General features: G+C 32.3%; 3 protein-coding genes and 1 long non-coding RNA gene across 4 annotated transcripts in view; 1 reads left to right on the top strand and 3 right to left on the bottom strand.

Annotated features, from left to right (window-relative positions):
- The window catches only part of LOC132724511 (uncharacterized), a 63,997-nt gene extending 60,217 nt beyond the window's left edge, over positions 1-3,780 (top strand). The window contains exon 3 of the long non-coding RNA XR_009624921.1: positions 3,153-3,780. This is a non-coding gene — a long non-coding RNA (uncharacterized LOC132724511). The remainder of the gene's footprint in view (positions 1-3,152) is intronic.
- On the bottom strand, positions 85-2,714 carry LOC132724510 (uncharacterized). Its single transcript, XM_060709379.1, has 2 exons — positions 2,368-2,714; positions 85-1,678 (listed from the first exon to the last, which is right to left on the bottom strand). The coding sequence occupies exons 1-2, from the start codon at positions 2,570-2,572 to the stop codon at positions 495-497; spliced, it is 1,389 nt and encodes a 462-aa protein (XP_060565362.1). The 5' UTR covers positions 2,573-2,714; the 3' UTR covers positions 85-494.
- Positions 3,781-7,377: 3,597 nt separating the features above from the next.
- LOC132724499 (nephrin-like) lies at positions 7,378-16,947 on the bottom strand. The gene is made up of 9 exons (XM_060709370.1): positions 16,663-16,947; positions 16,017-16,323; positions 15,600-15,878; positions 14,780-15,073; positions 12,340-12,642; positions 11,816-12,112; positions 10,976-11,105; positions 10,524-10,561; positions 7,378-8,652 (listed from the first exon to the last, which is right to left on the bottom strand). Exons 2-9 carry the CDS (start codon positions 16,081-16,083, stop codon positions 8,450-8,452), a joined length of 1,611 nt encoding a protein of 536 aa, XP_060565353.1. The 5' UTR covers positions 16,084-16,323; positions 16,663-16,947; the 3' UTR covers positions 7,378-8,449.
- Positions 16,208-17,024, bottom strand: part of LOC132724508 (uncharacterized) — a 50,124-nt gene continuing 49,307 nt past the window's right edge. The window contains exons 7-8 of the mRNA XM_060709378.1: positions 16,663-16,953; positions 16,208-16,323 (exon numbers count right to left, since the gene is read on the bottom strand). Of these exons, the coding sequence (XP_060565361.1) occupies positions 16,208-16,323; positions 16,663-16,953 (407 nt within the window). The remainder of the gene's footprint in view (positions 16,324-16,662; positions 16,954-17,024) is intronic.

Genomic DNA, 17,024 nt, shown 5'->3' with positions numbered 1-17,024 from the left:
TCAAAATGTATTTTAATCAAATCATTTTAAGTGCATGCAAAGTAAATTTTACACATGTATGTACAATGTATAAATTATGTTTTAAGGTATAGGCATAAATTTCAGACTTAAACTTAAAGGCATATAATGTCTCAGAAATCAATATTTTTTAATACTTCCATGTTTTATAGTGTAAACTGTTGAATAGTGGTTTAAGGGCATGCTAGACGTTAAACAACTAAAAAAGTAGCACTGAAGCTTAGTAATGTGTCATAAAGGAAGAAAATGTAAACAAAGTAGTATTTGATTTCCAGACAAAGTACTAACTATCTATAATTATACCGATTGCCAAAAGAGCTATAGTTGCAAAAGAAAGTCGATATATATGGCAAATGAGTATAACTTTGAAAACTGTATCAGAAAAAAAATAAAAAATTGTTTTTGAGAAATAAAATTGGTAGAATTTCTGAGACATAATGGGCCTTTAAATCAAACTTCAACTTTCAAAATTGAATTCATGCATTTGTGGAAATAATTCGTGGTCTAAAATTGCAAAGCATGAAGCATACAAATATAATATCTGATGAGACTTTAGCATCAGTACCAGACATTGGATAACACAAAATTTTGTATGTTTTTCCAAGGCCAATTAAGCGTTCTATATGTACTCTTTTGCTGGAAATTTGGCGGTCCTTCATAACAATTTTTCCTGACATTCTGTTCTTTTTTTTGAAAAATGTTGGCACATTAATTGTCACATTATAAGGCGCAAACAAATCTTGCACATTGAATCCTTTGTCTGCCATTATGGAATCTCCAGGATCACACATGGTAAATAGAGAAATACGTTCAACAATTTGTCTGTCACTTGTTGATCCACCATATAAGGGGGATATATATGTTATTACGCCTCCTGGTGAAGCACCAATTAAAGTTTTTACTGTATTCCGGTTCTTATAGGTTGAATATGTCGCCTGTTGAGCTCTTGGGGCCTTTGGTTTTTTTATAGGACACTCTGTTCCATCAATAACTACACGTGTAGTTGGAAATTTAGACTTAAAGTCTGAGGGAGAAAAGTAGCGCACTAAATTTCGTGATGGCCATATATTAATTTCACGCCACTGTTTAGACATAAATGTTATCCATGTATAGACTACATTTTTAACACTTCCCTCTGATATATTAAACAGTCTTGAAAGTTCAAAATGTGTCATATTCCTTCTTAGTTTCATAAGTGTGATGAAAAATTGGTTTTGCACAGAGATAGATATGACATGGTGGTATAAGTAATTAAGATTGTATGCTGCAGGCCCAAGTGTATTTAATACAAACATGAATTTCATGTAACTTTCTAACCCAGTGTAGAAAAGAATTCCTTCATTGTCATTTGCAAAGTTATCAATATCAAACATTGGTTTTGCTACTGTTTGCGAAGCACAATCTTTTACCATCTTTAATGGAACAGCAGTATATATATTATCATCATCCGAGGGTTGTACGATCTCTTCAATTACATCTAAAGGCTGCGAAAATTCAGCTTCTAAATGTCGGACAACATCAGACTCTCTTTTCCTCTTCCGACTTTCTCTCACACAAAGCCGTTCACTCCGACTTACATCTGATGGAGTTTTTGGTTTTGTCCATTGAAATAGCGTGGGAACAGCAGATGACAGGAGCTTCTGTTGACAGGGTTTTCTTCCTACAAAATAAAAAGTAGCAGTTTCTAAAAAAGAAAAAAATAATGTATCTTATTTAATCAATTTGACTGGTACTGAAATAACAATAAAAGGTAAATGATTAATTTCAGGGGATGTACCATTCACCATCTCCTATCGGTAATTCCCATAATTCGGTGAATAGTATGACATGTTTTACTTTATTGTCTTGTCCGTAATATACAAATGTAAAAAAAAATTAATAAGAGAAACAAAATACATTACATGCGAAAAATAATATATTTCATATCAACACCCTGTCTCATTCAATTTTAATAATTAAGACCGGCACTGACAGGGCCAGTAAATATGAATTATGATACTATATCCCTGGTCAAAATAGACCGGGAGAGACCGGTGCATAGTTTATCCCTAATATCAATTTGTTTTATCAGCAGCTGCACTAAATTAAAAATCACTTGCATAACATCATATAATACTGATCAATTCATTATAACTAGTAGAAAGGTTTATCATATTTATATAGGTTGCCACAGCTAGGTCAACCATTAACTTATAAACTATATCCCACATTGTGCAACACAAGCCTTCAGCTTTACCCCACCCACTGACACACATCATTATTTGTATCCAATTTTACCATAACAGAACGTATAATGTACCAATTTTTGTTTATTCCTAAATGTTTAAACAATTTATGAACGAAACATACCGTCTTTTGTTTGCTGAAGGTAATCTTCAGCCCTAAAATGCGACTTGCACACAACGGCTGAAGCCGATGGTATCCAGTTTTTCATTGTTTCAACATCGAGGCGTTTTATGGCTACAATCCATTTCTCCCGTCGATCTTTTTCGGTTGGGAATTCATGCCCTCCTTTATTGTGACAATTTGGTACACAACAACACGTACTCGGCATTATAAACTTAGAATTTTTGTTAAAAATCACAAAGATATAACTTTTCTTCCTGGTTTGTAGTAGGATAAAATCCGAGTACGCCGGATATTTATGGACCGGGTAAAGTGGCGACACCTACAAAGGAACGACAACTCACTGCGATTTACCATTGGCACATAACTCTGAAAATAGGCAAGCTATAAAGATATTCGTGTGTTGGGGTTTGATGCACGTATTGCATGTTAGTTTGTCCACGAACTTCTATAATTATATCATAATTTTACTTGTTAATATATAAAGGTAAAAAGTCAATTTAACGCTGGTTTGAAAAAAATAACATACTGTTGCTGTAGTGAGATTTACAATAAATAATTCACATAATCTGTGATTTTTTATTAATTTATTATTTATAGTTTATTTAATTTATTTACTTTTTTACATGTATTTATTTTATTTTTATGTTAATCCTTTTTTTTTTTAGAAATAGGACACGAAAAAGGACACATGTATTTTTATATGATTCTTTCATGTTGTGCTGTTGGTTTCAATTGCATAAAGATTATTAATTTTTATAACATGTTTAGTGATTTTCATTGTTTAGGTGCCTCCGTTTCGCTAGCAATAGGTGGTGGTATGTCAAGTTTTCAAGATGGTTCGGAAGTGGTTTTAATATGCACGATATCTCCCTATAACAATGTAATGACATGGCTTGTGAATAACGATCCATATGCTGAATGCTTTCTAGGCTCATGTGGTGCTTCTTCGAATAAACCCTACACATTCATATTTAACTTTGACGAAAGGAATGGAGAATTTAATCTCACTATACAGTCGGTTAATACTTCTCACGCTGATCTACTTTTTGCATGCGACGACGGGAATGAGAGGAAAACCACAACTTTCAACGTGACAACAGGAGGTCATTTTTTATTTAACTTTTAGCATAAATGTCGACAGTGTGTGAAACAACAACATAATGATCACACACAGTAGATTTTATGTACAATTACTGTCTTACACTTATTTTATTTTTATTTATGACGCGTTTGTGCTAGATTACAACATCAAGTGAGGTTAACATTAAATAGTTTTTTCTATAAAAATGTTAAATGAATAATAAATCTTAACAGAGAAAAAAAAACAAAGATTACATTGAGATATCAAAATGTTGGTTCTTTGTTGCTGGAATTACCTGGGGCTGCGTTCATTAAATGCCTTTCTGTGTTGATCTGTGTCCTTACATATAAAAGTCTTAAATTAAAATCAAATATACCCTCAGAAACGTGTGCGTTCAGAAGAATCACATGTAACACCCAACTGGATAATATGGCCTACGACTGCTATACATTGAGCTTAAAAAGTAAGGAAATGTCAGTTAAATAACTTTCTAAGAAAATGTCCCATTCAATGATTGGTGTTATACTTCCATGACACTTAATTAATTTAATAAGAATTTATAATACATGTATCAAATAAGACCATGCCTAAGCCTGAAGGAATTTGTTAGTTTAAATACACCACATAAACTATTTTCATCTGAAAATAAATCATTATTGTCATTCTCTGGTGCATTGTTCCGCCCCAACCGGTGGGGGTTCTTTACCAGACTTAGAGTTTGATGATATTCTACTCTGTGCTTCACTGCTTCGACGATAAACAGCATTTACAGGAACCGTCTTGCAAAGGGATTTATACGACCGAGCCTGAGACATTTTGCAATTTTTATTAGGCTATCTTTTTACATGATTCGTGCTGAAACACTAAGAATAGAAACCCAACTGGATTCGCCAAATTAACAATTTACCTGGATCAGAAGGGAATTTATTCCATCACATATACTTTTTTATCATAATTATCAAGTTTTACAACTGTCATATTCGAATATTGAACTACGCTCCAGCCGATGCTGGAATAAGTCCACCCGGTGCTGTCTTACCCAGACGGACGCCAGCTTTTGATTAATGCCTTCCTAGAAAGTGTTCACCATGACGACCAAGCGCGCAACACTTTACCGACTTCATTTAAGTTTCCATTTAATTTAATCAATATATACCCAAACACTTAGTGTATAAGTAATTGCTATCTCAATAAGTAAAACATTGAAATAAATTATTTATACGAATATATAATCGTGCAATGTGCTGTATAACCCATTCGGTAATGCCGAAGTCTTGGTTCCCATAAAACTATTGATTGTCATCATTTTTTTCTCAAGCATGCGATGAATAAAAAAACTTAACTATTCGATCTTAAATTGAATGTCTTATTGAGTGACCGCTACTTTTTAGTGTTGCCTCTTGGCCACCAGTGTTTCAAGGTTAAATATTTTACACTGGGCAGAAACAAACTGTTGGCGTAGGTTTGAAGTTTTAATATAATTCGAATATAATTGGTGTAAGAAAGATAATACAATAATTATAAGTATATACAATACATTACATATAAAAAGCAAAATACAGTTAAATAGCTATATATACAAAATAAAGCGGAATAAGAATTACAATTAATACATTATAATACATTAATAATTAATAATACGATTGATTTTTTACCACAGCGTGTGTTTAAGTAAATACTATTTCCATGTAAATTGAAATAAGTAAACACAGGAAAAGCTAAATAAACAACAATGTAGTGTACGTAGATTTATTAAATGATATTTAACTTAAGAACGTTCGAGATGACAGTTTAGAGTGAGGGGGACAGGAAAGCACAACGTGCGCAGAAGTGAAGAATATTTAAAAGAAGCAATGATTTTGTTTTTCACGTAGAAACATATAAAACATACACAACAATTGGACAAGTACAACACAGAACGAGTGACCGGTGTTTAGGATAGTGCACAGGTGAGCTTGACAATGTACATTAGTGACGGAAATTGTGGAGTTTCCGATTTAATACCGGAAGATAAACATATACGGTAAAGCCTAAACCATGTAAACACAATCGAATAAAAACACGCGTGCACGATGTTTTTCGTTTAAACGAATTTATGGAAAGCCACAACTGCCATAAACATATTATTTCAATATGTGACATTAGTAAATATTAAAAAGAATGACAAGCTAAAATGCATGTCCATCAAATATTGAACCAGATCACATAAATAAACCTTAATACGAGTATAAAGAACTAGCAATGCATTAACAGTTTGCTATTAAATTCAAATTTTATCATATTTCAGTATAAAAAATAAATCTGACAACAATGTACATGCAGACACAATCTGATTAAAATCAGTTCCTAATTAACGGTACTCATTAGGATCTGACTGGCACATAAGGGAGTTCACCTTCTCGATACCTTTTAAACAGCCAAAATCGGCGAGCTTTTATAATTTTAATCGCTGGAAAATCAGATCTACATGCAGGAAATAAAAAGATCTGATCTGTAGTCAGATTGAACCAGATATAGGAAAAAATTCTCATATTCGAGGGGTATCCGAAACTTCGTGGACTTTCATTGTTTTTAAAAATGTATTTGATATATTGATTTAAAATTCTTACACTGCTTTATTATTAACTAATAAACATATAAAAATTCATGTTAGTACCTTCTTATATCTCAACACTATTTAATTTTACATAAACCCATGTCGGCCAAAACGTTATTTATATAAACGTCATAATAATGTACAAATTGTGTTTTAACGTTACGCAGTCAATAACCGTTACTCCTCGAAGTAATGTCCGTTTTCCCGTCCATCACTTAATCTCTTATGCCACTTAAACACTAATTATCGTGAAATTTTATTTTCTCTGTTTGCTTCTTGAAATTTTTCAAATGTTTTTGTAGGTGACGTGATAAATTACCACATAACTATATGATCGCGCGATTTTATATTTTCTGCACGTGCGTCATTTTCCCCTTTGTAAACAATTTCGGCGTCTGGCATTTCTAGCGATATCAACAAAAAAAACGGAAATAAGGTACACAATTTAGAAAATAAAATAAATTACTTCATGGAAGAAACATGCAATGTTAAGCGGGTTTTAAACGTTAATTATTAGTTTTTAAGCAAAAATAAACGATGACTTACTGCACATTTCTACCGCGCGCCGGAAGCCTGTATGTGCTTATTTAAAACAATATAAACTTATATATTGACATAATTGAAGCAGTTGACTGTCAAAATGTGTTGATAATATTCTACCAGTTATGCTTATAAAATGTCATTACAATACACGTTAACGTTCAAAGGATATTAAATAAGCACACAATTCTTGGAGAACCCCTTGTATATGGTTTGATTGTTCCTTTATTAAATAAGCTTATTGTATGGTTCTGTTATCATAGTTTTGTTAAATGTGAAATAAGCCAAATAGAAAATTAGAAAATCATCATGGCTTAGATTGTTAATTATAAATATTTTCAAAATGTGTCGTGCATTTTAAAGATATGATAATATAGATGTTGCAAACAAGTTATAAGTATAGACCTATATCAAATGGTACACAAATCTCGGAAAATATATTTCTAGTCCCGTCTTTTCAAAATAAAAAGATAAAACACACACACACACACACACACACACACACACACACACACACACACACACACACACATGTTTTTTTTGCAAAATAAAACTTATTCAGAGCTAGATAGTAAACTGCTGTTTAATTTTCATGAATAATGACATAAATGTATCAATTGATTCTAAAATATCACCATATTCTACATACACGCTCTTGTTTATCTTGGAATGTTTTAAAGCCAAGTTGCATAAAGAATAACTTCGTACTTTGTTATAATCTAAAGATTGCCAGTGTACTTGTTTTTAGAGGTTTCAATCAGTACTACCATACAATTTCAAAGTATATGACAACTTGCAACTTTATTTATATATTTTAGTTGTTTGAATTGGTGTAGGACAATTATGAATATATCAAAAAAGCTACTTACTTATAAAGGTATCTTTGTTGATAAAATCGTATAGTATGTATAAATGTATAACTCTATAACTTCCTTATTAAGATGTTTTGTGTAAACATACATGTTTTAAACACGAAGCGATAGTATTGAAGGTCATCAAATTATAAATGTGTGATTATGTGATTTTGTCTTTTCTTTTTTGTCGTTAAATATTGGAGTGTCACCGGCCGCGGACCTTTAACTCTTTGGCAATGACTGTTGGTTAAGACACAATTATACCATCTTAAACCAAATTGGAATGTAGTGTGACGCAGCCATTATATAGCAAGAAAACACATCCGTTGACTGTAAAGTAGCCTGTCTAGTATTCATTTTTGAACTAAAGCAATATTATGTTAACTGTCACATAGTAAAATATTTGAAAGTATCAAAAATATCATTGCTCATATTTACCATTTAAGCATTAATTTTACTTTAGCACTGTTAGAGTTAAGGTACAAATTTAAATGCCAATGAGAATAATTAATATTACAAACGAAAATAAAGAACAATATTTTCGAATACTTTCAATACCAATTGGTTAAGTGTCAACCAGAAATCTCAATGAACAGAAAGTACTTACAACACGTATGTTAAAAATTTAAACATATTAATATAATAATTTCTTTTTTGTATATTGCTGAATACATTAAAATGTATATCACACGAATTAAAGAAACTCCACCAAGGTCAAAAAAAGCAAACTAAAATCATTTATTTTCAATTTCTCACATAGATTAACTGGGGCACTTAAAACATAAATGTATGCAACATATATTCAAATATAGTTGCAACGCTTTTCATTTTTGGATTATTTTTCACAATAGGAATAATCATATTTGAAAAAAATAGTGAGCGAATGATCAGACATTTTGCACACAAGTTTTTTGTCTAGACCTGCATCAAACGGAACTCTAATTTCGAAAAGAATACATTCAGTCGCGTCAAGTTATAAAATCTCAGTGAAGCCCCTTTTAGTTGTGTTTTTTAAATTTTCATATTGATGTAAACAGAAGTTTCACTTTCTTTGTCTATGCTATTGTTATAATCCGGTAAAGTAGAAAGTTCTTGTATAATTGTAGAATTTCTTTGAGCATAGAGATTTGTTGTCACTACTTGATCATAAACATTTCCGTCCTTTTTAGTTGAATCCAAATCTTCGTACGGTGAATGAGAATTGTAAACTGTTCCTTAAAAATTAAGTCACACAAGATTTAAAACAGACTGATTTACTAAATGATTTATTTCTTAAAACAAAAATATTATTTTAATCAGCCAACTTAGTTAAGTAGCCAAATGTGTCAATATGACACCTATCAATTTTAATAGGTAATTTCAAAGTGAAGCCGTCAGCAAGGATCTACAGAGCATATTACAAAATGTGTTTACTTCTAATGTTATTTCTACAAAAAATTAATCATTCCGCGTTGCTATCATTTACGTTAAGCTATTTTCTTTTAGATGAGATACAAGTTAAAGTGTTTATGTTAATTTACACACACGAATACAGTTTAATTTCAGCACCTGCTTAGCGAGTAAATGTGTAAATACGTACTAGGTTTATTTCACATTTATCAAAATAGCTATGACGTAATATGTAGAGGTTACTACATGGGGCAAGTGTGCCTTTAGTCCATATTGGCACATTTGGTGACTTATTTGCCCGAGGGCTTGATTTAAACAAAGTGTGCCAATATGGACAAAAGGCACACTTGCCCCATGAAATGACCTGTTTATTGCATATGTTCCGTAGCAATTTTTCAGACTGGCATAAAATCAAGCAATAACGTAATTGTTCTAATATATTTATTAACTGGATGTCCGTGTTGTTCGATTATATTATCTAAATCCATCAAGCCATTCGCTAAAAATTTCAACGTCCTTTCGACTCCCATTTTTTGCGATGTGGTTGTCAATTACGCAACGTGTGTACGCGCAGACGTTCTGCCGTTACTGTACAACAGGTGCGTGATAACCGGAAATAGCCTCAATATGGGATTTTGGCACACTTGGCAAGTGCGCCAATATAGCTGATTGGCACACTCGCGCAAATACGGGATTTTCGCATGTCATATTCATATTACTAACAAGAATTTGTAACAGAGCTACCAACGTCCCCGGCCTCAGGAAACTTTTATATGAAGCATAAAATTGAGGAGGTATGGATCTCAGGACTTCCAGTCCAAAATTATGATCAATGCTAGATCTGCAAATGCAACAATAAATTTATCAAAGAAATAAGATGGAACACAGAATTTAAAAACCCATCATGTTAAGCTTTGACCTCTAAGTGTGACCTTAACATTGGAGGTAGGGATGCAGGTGCTGTGCATGACATTATTGCCTTATTATTGTAACTATTTGTGCCAACTATTTTCAAAATACCTTGAACTATAAAGAAGTATAGATTGGACACAAAATATGCCCTATAACAGACTGTGTTTATCTTTGACCTCTAAGTGTGACCTTGGAGGTAGGGACCCATGTTTTGCACCTGACATATCGTCATATTATAGTGACTATTTGTGCCAAGTTTTTTAAAAATCCTTTGATCTATAAAAAAGTCATGGACTGGACACAAAATATACCCTTTAACAGACTAAGTTAATCTTTGACCTCCCAGTGTGACCTTGACCTTGGAGGTAGGTGACTGGTTGTTGCGCATGACACATTGTCTCATTATTGTGAACAATTGTGGCAAGTATTTACAAAATCCCTTCAAAGATAAGAAAGTTATGGACGGGACACGACATATACCCTTAAAAAGACAATGTTGACCTTGAATGAGCAAGTGCGACCTTGACCCTGGAGGTAGGGGTCTGGTTGTTGCGCATGACACATCGTCTTATTATAACAAATATCTGTGCCAAGTTATTTCAATATCATTAGATAAATGACAAAGTTATGGACCGAACACGAATGTATGACGGACGGATGGACGGACGGACAGAAAGACGGACGGACGGAGCCTATTTCTATATCCCCCTTTTTCATTGAAAAGACGGGTGACAATTATAGTAACATATGCAATAAGTTATAATTATTGTTATAATTATTGTACCTCCTGTATCTTGTTTACCGGCATAATGTTTGTTCTTCCTGCAAAAAGTTTGAAAGATACATATAAAGCAATAATTATTGAGTGAAAATTGTTTAGAGACTAGTTAAAATGCATGTTGCTTATGTTCTCGCTGTAATTAGTATTAGTTTGCAAAGGATTCACTATCATAATCAAAGTGATTGATCAATGATTGAAATTCTTGTGATACATATGTATTTTCATTTTGACTTATTTATGAATGTGAAAAGTTCTTTTGTGATAAATCATGACTTCTTAATTTCACCCAACCTGATTGAACATGTTGTAATGATGTTAATGACAGCCACAACTTATGTTTTGCTCGACATGAATTGATATATTAAGAATGCTGCTTCTTTCCCAATCCATGTATATTATGATGTAAAATGACACATGCTAAGTTTCCTAAATAAAAATAAAATAAACATACTTACCTTCCGCGCCTATAAAAGAACAGGAAAATAGTAACAATCGCTATTGTTCCTGCAAATGTACCCACCCCGACACCGACAAACGTTCCTGTACTTGTTTTATATACAACTGTCTGTAGGTCGGATGCGCTTGCTATTAAAACGCAAAATAAAGTACATATATTTATATTTATTATTGAAAACAAACAAAGCCACATAAACAAAAAAAAAATGATAACTTTAACATTATGGACTTTTAACCATATTGGAATGCTAACACAAAAACAAATATACTGTAAATGATGTTCAGATAAAGATAATGAAAAGGTTTGTCCAGAGCAACAACTTGTTAACTTCATATATCGCTGCATAGCAAAGGGTAAAGGCCAGTTATCATAAATTTATACATTAAATTTTGTGTACAGTGGCATATTTTTGAGTCCGTACAAACTGTTTATGATATATATGCTTAATTGTCTTTGTACTGATTTTTGGTTGCATTTAATGAACCTTTCAAATAAATACGAATATCCTATCATATCTTATGTATATTATCGAAATTGCCGCCTATATATTTATTAACTTTTGTATTAACGCGACCTTTTAGATTGCTAACATTTGTCATGTGGCTTTTATTATTAAAAAAAAACAACAGAAAAGTATGTTTCGCTTTCAATCATATTAATCTGAATATACATATAACGTGCCCTGAATATAATGCGGAAATATTGATACTATAAGTAAAACATTTATTTAAAAGCTACAAAAATAAGACAAGTTTCACTTTATCTCAATGTTTTCTACATATCGCGGATACCTAAGAATGTGATATTTAGGACTTGACGTCAATGATGATAAGCTTACCGTTTGTTGCTAACTGTAAAGTTTTTGTATTGGAAGAGTTCCCCTTTTTATTCATTGCAAACATTCTTATATTATACGTTTTAGAACTCAACAAGCCAGTTAATGTATAGCTTATTGTCTGTTCATTTGTATCCGGAACTTGAACACTATGCCACTGTTCTTCCTGACTGATATGATATAATAAATTGAATGTTTGTGGAAAGCCACCATCAAAACCTGGTGACCAAACCAATATTACTGATGATTCAGTGATTGACCCCGATTTGTACGTTAAATTAATAGGTATATCTGGCTTATCTGTAAAAAGAAACTTAGAATGAAGAAATGATATTCGCAAAAACGACATTATTCTAAATCTGAAAATTATTATTAATCATAATATAGTTACTGTCACGTTATTTTTAACAATACTAGGCATATATTATTTTCATAACAAAATGATCAAGACTGTTACACAATAATAAACACAATAATCAATACCAGTTTAATTTGAAAATTAATATGAATTCAGAAATATAGTTTACCTTCTGCTTGCAACATAAAGTGATGGATATACTCTCCTATTGTGTTTGAAACTTTGACGCTATATTCTCCAAATTCCCTTTGTGTAATGTTTTTAACAGAAAGGCTAGAATTCAATCCAATTGAAGTTATTTCAAATTTTTTATCATTTCTGTCGATTGAAATGTTTTTGTGAAGCCACATAAATTCTGTTTTATTTTCTTCATCCAAGTATTCATAGGCAACAAAATTCAAAGTCTTGTTTGTATATTGAGCAGCTGCGATCTTATTGGGGAATATGCTTTCAAGTGTCGGTCGTGGTGAACCTGGAACTTATACAATATTTTTTTATAGAATTAGTCACAACCATATTAAAGCAAGAAGGATACATAACTTCTACATCCACAGATCATGATCACCAAAGTAAATGGACCATCCGATATATTTACCTACTAAAATACAGATTAATCTTTAGCTAATAAATAATGTACATGTACATGTAAAATGATGTATAAGCAAAAAGGAAAAATATACATAAGCTTATCTGTTTTGAGCGCTGTGGCGTCGTTGTTGTCATCGTCATCAAGCACCACCTTTTGTGTAGCCCATTACCCAATTAATTTCAAAGGTATCAATATGAAACTTGGAATACTTGCTTATCATGACAAAAACAGTTGAAGGACATGGAATTTTATTGTAAAAGCTATTTTTAGAGTAATGTCCCCTTTTTTTAAAGAATGAATTCAAAACAATAAAAGACATCAACATGAAATTCTGAAGACTTGTTAATCTTGTCATTCACAAGTTATAAGCCTATGGTATGGTGGCTGATTAGTGTCATTTCGTGTTATTGTCACGCCACCCCGCCAAGCAAATGTTGACAATTAACAAGTTGAAATGCGAGGAGCGGAGCAAAAAATCACTAATAAGCAGGGCAAAACTAAATAAATAAAACAGCCGCGTAGCGAGATTTCAGAAATTAAACGGTGGGCGTGGAGCGAAAACGCGCTTATTTGCGACGGCGCAGGGCGATTTATAATAAATAAAAACGTCACCCCGCGCGGGATTCACAGCGAGATTTTAGAAATAAAACAGCGGGGGTGCGGAGCGAAAACACCCTCATAAGCGGGGTGTGAAGTCAGAGATATAAAATGTCGCCATTCGCCCCCACTGAATAGCATGCTTTTGCTCCGCGCCCCCACCATTTATCTTGTTAATTCTCAACTTTTCGCTTTGCGGAGTCGCGGGCGAAAACACAATAGGACAAATCAACCAACATGCAAGGGAACCTTTGCTAAAAGTTATACATTAGTAGTAATAATAATATGATGCCTCTTTTTTAACTTAAAATTTATGTCAAAATTGGTTAAAATTCAAAAGAGTTCAACACTTAACTGTGACTAGGCGCAGTTGAAAACATTGGGGATTCACCTAAAATCAATATTTTAAGAGTTGTGTTCCTTTATATTTATTTTTTTAAACATTGCTTATTAAGTAGAAAATTAAAAAAAAACTGAAAAATTTGTCATTGAATGCAAGGCACAGTTGAGTGACATTTTTTTCTTCTAAAATTGGTACATGATTGCAGAAATGTTCGCCACAAGCATATAAATAATCAGCAAAATAGAAAATTGTTCTCTATTATACCATTTACGTATGTTATTTGAGCACAGTTGCATGTAAATAGTTTTGCCATTGCCGTATATAAAATAACCTCTTTTCTGAAAAGAATTCTGCATAGAAAACGGTTTTAACAGTTATAATGCAAAAGAAAACTACTGATCAGAAGTGAATGTTTGTCATAAATAAGAATATTAAAAAGTATTGCTATTGAGCGCGTAGATAATTTAATTCTGTTTTAAAAAAAACCTTATACATTCAATAGAGTGTTCTTGTATCAGATAAAACATGAATATCTTATAAAAAAAATAGAACACATCACAAAATGCCACACACACGGACCATAATATATACGGACTGACTTTGCATAAACAGTTTACAGCAAGCAGAAAAAAACATGTTTTTTTTCTGGATACCTTCAATCCCTCGACACTCGCTGATTTGGTTTAAATCTAAAAATTTAGAGCAATGCAAAACAGATTAATTCATATTTTTTTTCTTAACTGAAACAGCGATCGCACAAAACATTAAAAAATACAAAATTTACAGATTCATCAAAGGACGTACATGTTACATAGAATGGAACATGTAAGATAGGAAGATAGGAAAATGTTAAATGTATAACCGATACGTGACTCATCCTTTTACTTGCAGGTATACAATCTAAAAGTTAAGTTATAGTATCCTTTTGATACGGCGTACCGGTAAATGAAAAATATTGATAGCTTATTCGTTGTGAAAGAAACAAGTATTTTTTATCGTTTACGCCAATGGTAAATGCACAAAGAAAGACTAAACGAGACTAAACGAGAGAAAGTCATATGCAAAGCAGGTTAAACTTACATTTGACAATCATTGTCAGTTCTGATACTGATGGTTTATCTTTTGTGTAAATGTTTCTGCCTTCACATTTATATTTGCCTGCGTTTTCGAACGAAGCATTATTTATGCTGTAAAGAAGCACATTTCTGTTTTTTACTGTCAATATCATACTGTCACGTGTATTGTATATAGATAAATCCGAGGCTGGGTTAGCTTCTGCTGTACATTCTAATGAAACTTCATCTCTTTGGTTTACAATAAACGTTCCACTTGACTTGTTTTTTACAACAGTAAAATGTTTGATTTCTGAAGAAACTGAAACATATTATTATAAGTCAGAATAAAAAATCATATGTTGCCTCCCTAAATATGTTTAATTCATTTTCGCTTATTAATTGACAAATTACACACTACGGTAGAAAAAGCGGAAGTTGTGCCGAAAGTTTACTTAAATAAAAAATATGTTAAATCCTTTGCTTCTCATAAAAGGAAGGCTTTAAAATATAAAATGAAATATAAAATATTCAGTTGAAGATTTAGCATTGATGATAAGGATAAAATACATTTTTACTTTTTTCTGATGAATGGAAAAGTCAAGTATGCTTATGTGTTATACAGTTTCAAATGTGATTTCAATAAAACGACTAACTTCTCTGTGAACGTGTAACCAATTAGGTCTGGTTACAGGTTTTTTATAAGAACGTAAGTCTTGATAAATAAGAGCCTCAAAAAGTTCACATATTACGCTTGCATTATTCACGCTCTTCCGATAAACAAATATTAACATTGAGTGATTGATATAATAGTGATTTTGACTATAATAATAACACAGAAAACTTACAAAAAACATTTAGATGTATTGTTTTGCTTCTTATTATCAATGTTTCGTCACCAATTGTTGGGATGATTGTACTTCGTAAAGTGCATGTATAATGTGTATCGTCTGCTCTAGAAACATTAGTTATAATCAGTACGCTATTCTTCCAAGTGTTGCCATCACTTATTCTAGTCCATGACACACTTTCTGTAGTTGGGTTTCCCTTTTGAACTCGACATGTTTCATTTAGGTCTGAACCTTCGAGAATACTTATGTCTTCTAGTAATGAAATGGTTGATGGATCTGCAACCGTGTTTTAAAAAAAGGTAAGGTAGTTAAATTCAAATTATGCAGGCTCAAAAAAAATTATGTTAGAAACATTTGCATTTCTCCACATTGCAAAAGTCTACAAATAACTTATATATATAAGTCCATACGTACACAATATGTCGAGAGATATGCTGGAAAAGTTTAACCCATGTTCAGTGTCACCAAAACTGCGTTCCATCACGTTACTCGCATTACACGTGTACTTCCCGGCATCCTCTCGAATAATATTAGCAAATTGCCGTATATTTTCATGTATTTGATCATTTTGGCTAGTCCAGGTGTATTTTGGAACAGGTTTTCCATCAGAAAAAACAGGTAATATTGATGTTGTCTGTTTTTTTCAGTTGTATAGTCGCTGTTGTGACGTTAACTTGTCTCGTTCCGTTCGAAATTGTGAACTTTGGAATATGTGGCGGATCTTTAAATATAATGATAAGCATTAACAATGGCAGTATTTAACCATTTACTGGCGTATTTAGTAATTTAAGTACAATCGTTTTAAGCAACACATCTTATATGCATAACAGAAAAAACGAACAATAAAATTAACAATAACGTATTTCTTTTACTCAGTTTATTTAAGATAAATCTTAACGCTATAAATCGAAGAAATACAAGGCGGTATTTACTCATGCGTAAATATTTCAAATATATAGACCACTTTTATAATACAAGTACACGGTTACAAGTTACTATTTCAAATTCTGTTCCAACCAGTTCTTAAATTCATGCTTTATGGTACTATAGATATACATACAAAGAACCCTGATGAAAAATGACGCAGATGTCGATCCTGTTCGACGTTCACCGACTGTTTCCTCCATTGTGTACATTGCATGGCATGTTTTTCTAGTGTCGTAAGTAATTGAAGGTATCTTTAAAATATCGTTGCCCTCATTACTGTCCCACTTAATTGTAGGTTGTGGATTTCCTGTTGCACGACAATGCACTGAAAACGAGTCTCCTGTTATAACGTCTATCATGTTTTGAGTACTGCCCTTTGTGCCATTGCTATATTCATATTTGAAATAAGGCTTCCCAGGTGGATCTGTTAAAACATGACATTTTATATTATTGACATTCTATTTCCCCGTGTGTGCACTTACTTTTTTAAATTTG

The sequence above is a fragment of the Ruditapes philippinarum genome, unplaced genomic scaffold (genome assembly GCF_026571515.1).
Source record: "Ruditapes philippinarum isolate M1 unplaced genomic scaffold, ASM2657151v2 ctg6550_1_1_1_1, whole genome shotgun sequence".
Lineage (NCBI taxonomy): Eukaryota > Metazoa > Mollusca > Bivalvia > Venerida > Veneridae > Ruditapes > Ruditapes philippinarum.
The sequence above is the reverse complement of the archived record's forward strand: the minus strand, read 5'-3'. Positions and strand labels throughout refer to the sequence as shown.

Excerpts from the sequence above, each read along its gene's own strand:
- LOC132724510 (XM_060709379.1), bottom strand. The coding sequence starts at position 2,572 with ATGCCGAGTACGTGTTGTTGTGTACCAAATTGTCACAATAAAGGAGGG. Across the intron at positions 1,679-2,367 it reads CCTTCAGCAAACAAAAGACG|GAAGAAAACCCTGTCAACAG; the intron begins GTATGTTTCGTT and ends TTTATTTTGTAG.
- LOC132724499 (XM_060709370.1), bottom strand. The coding sequence starts at position 16,083 with ATGGAACGCAGTTTTGGTGACACTGAACATGGGTTAAACTTTTCCAGC. Across the intron at positions 12,113-12,339 it reads CTTTATGTTGCAAGCAGAAG|ATAAGCCAGATATACCTATT; the intron begins GTAAACTATATT and ends TTCTTTTTACAG. Across the intron at positions 11,106-11,815 it reads TTTACAGTTAGCAACAAACG|CAAGCGCATCCGACCTACAG; the intron begins GTAAGCTTATCA and ends GCGTTTTAATAG.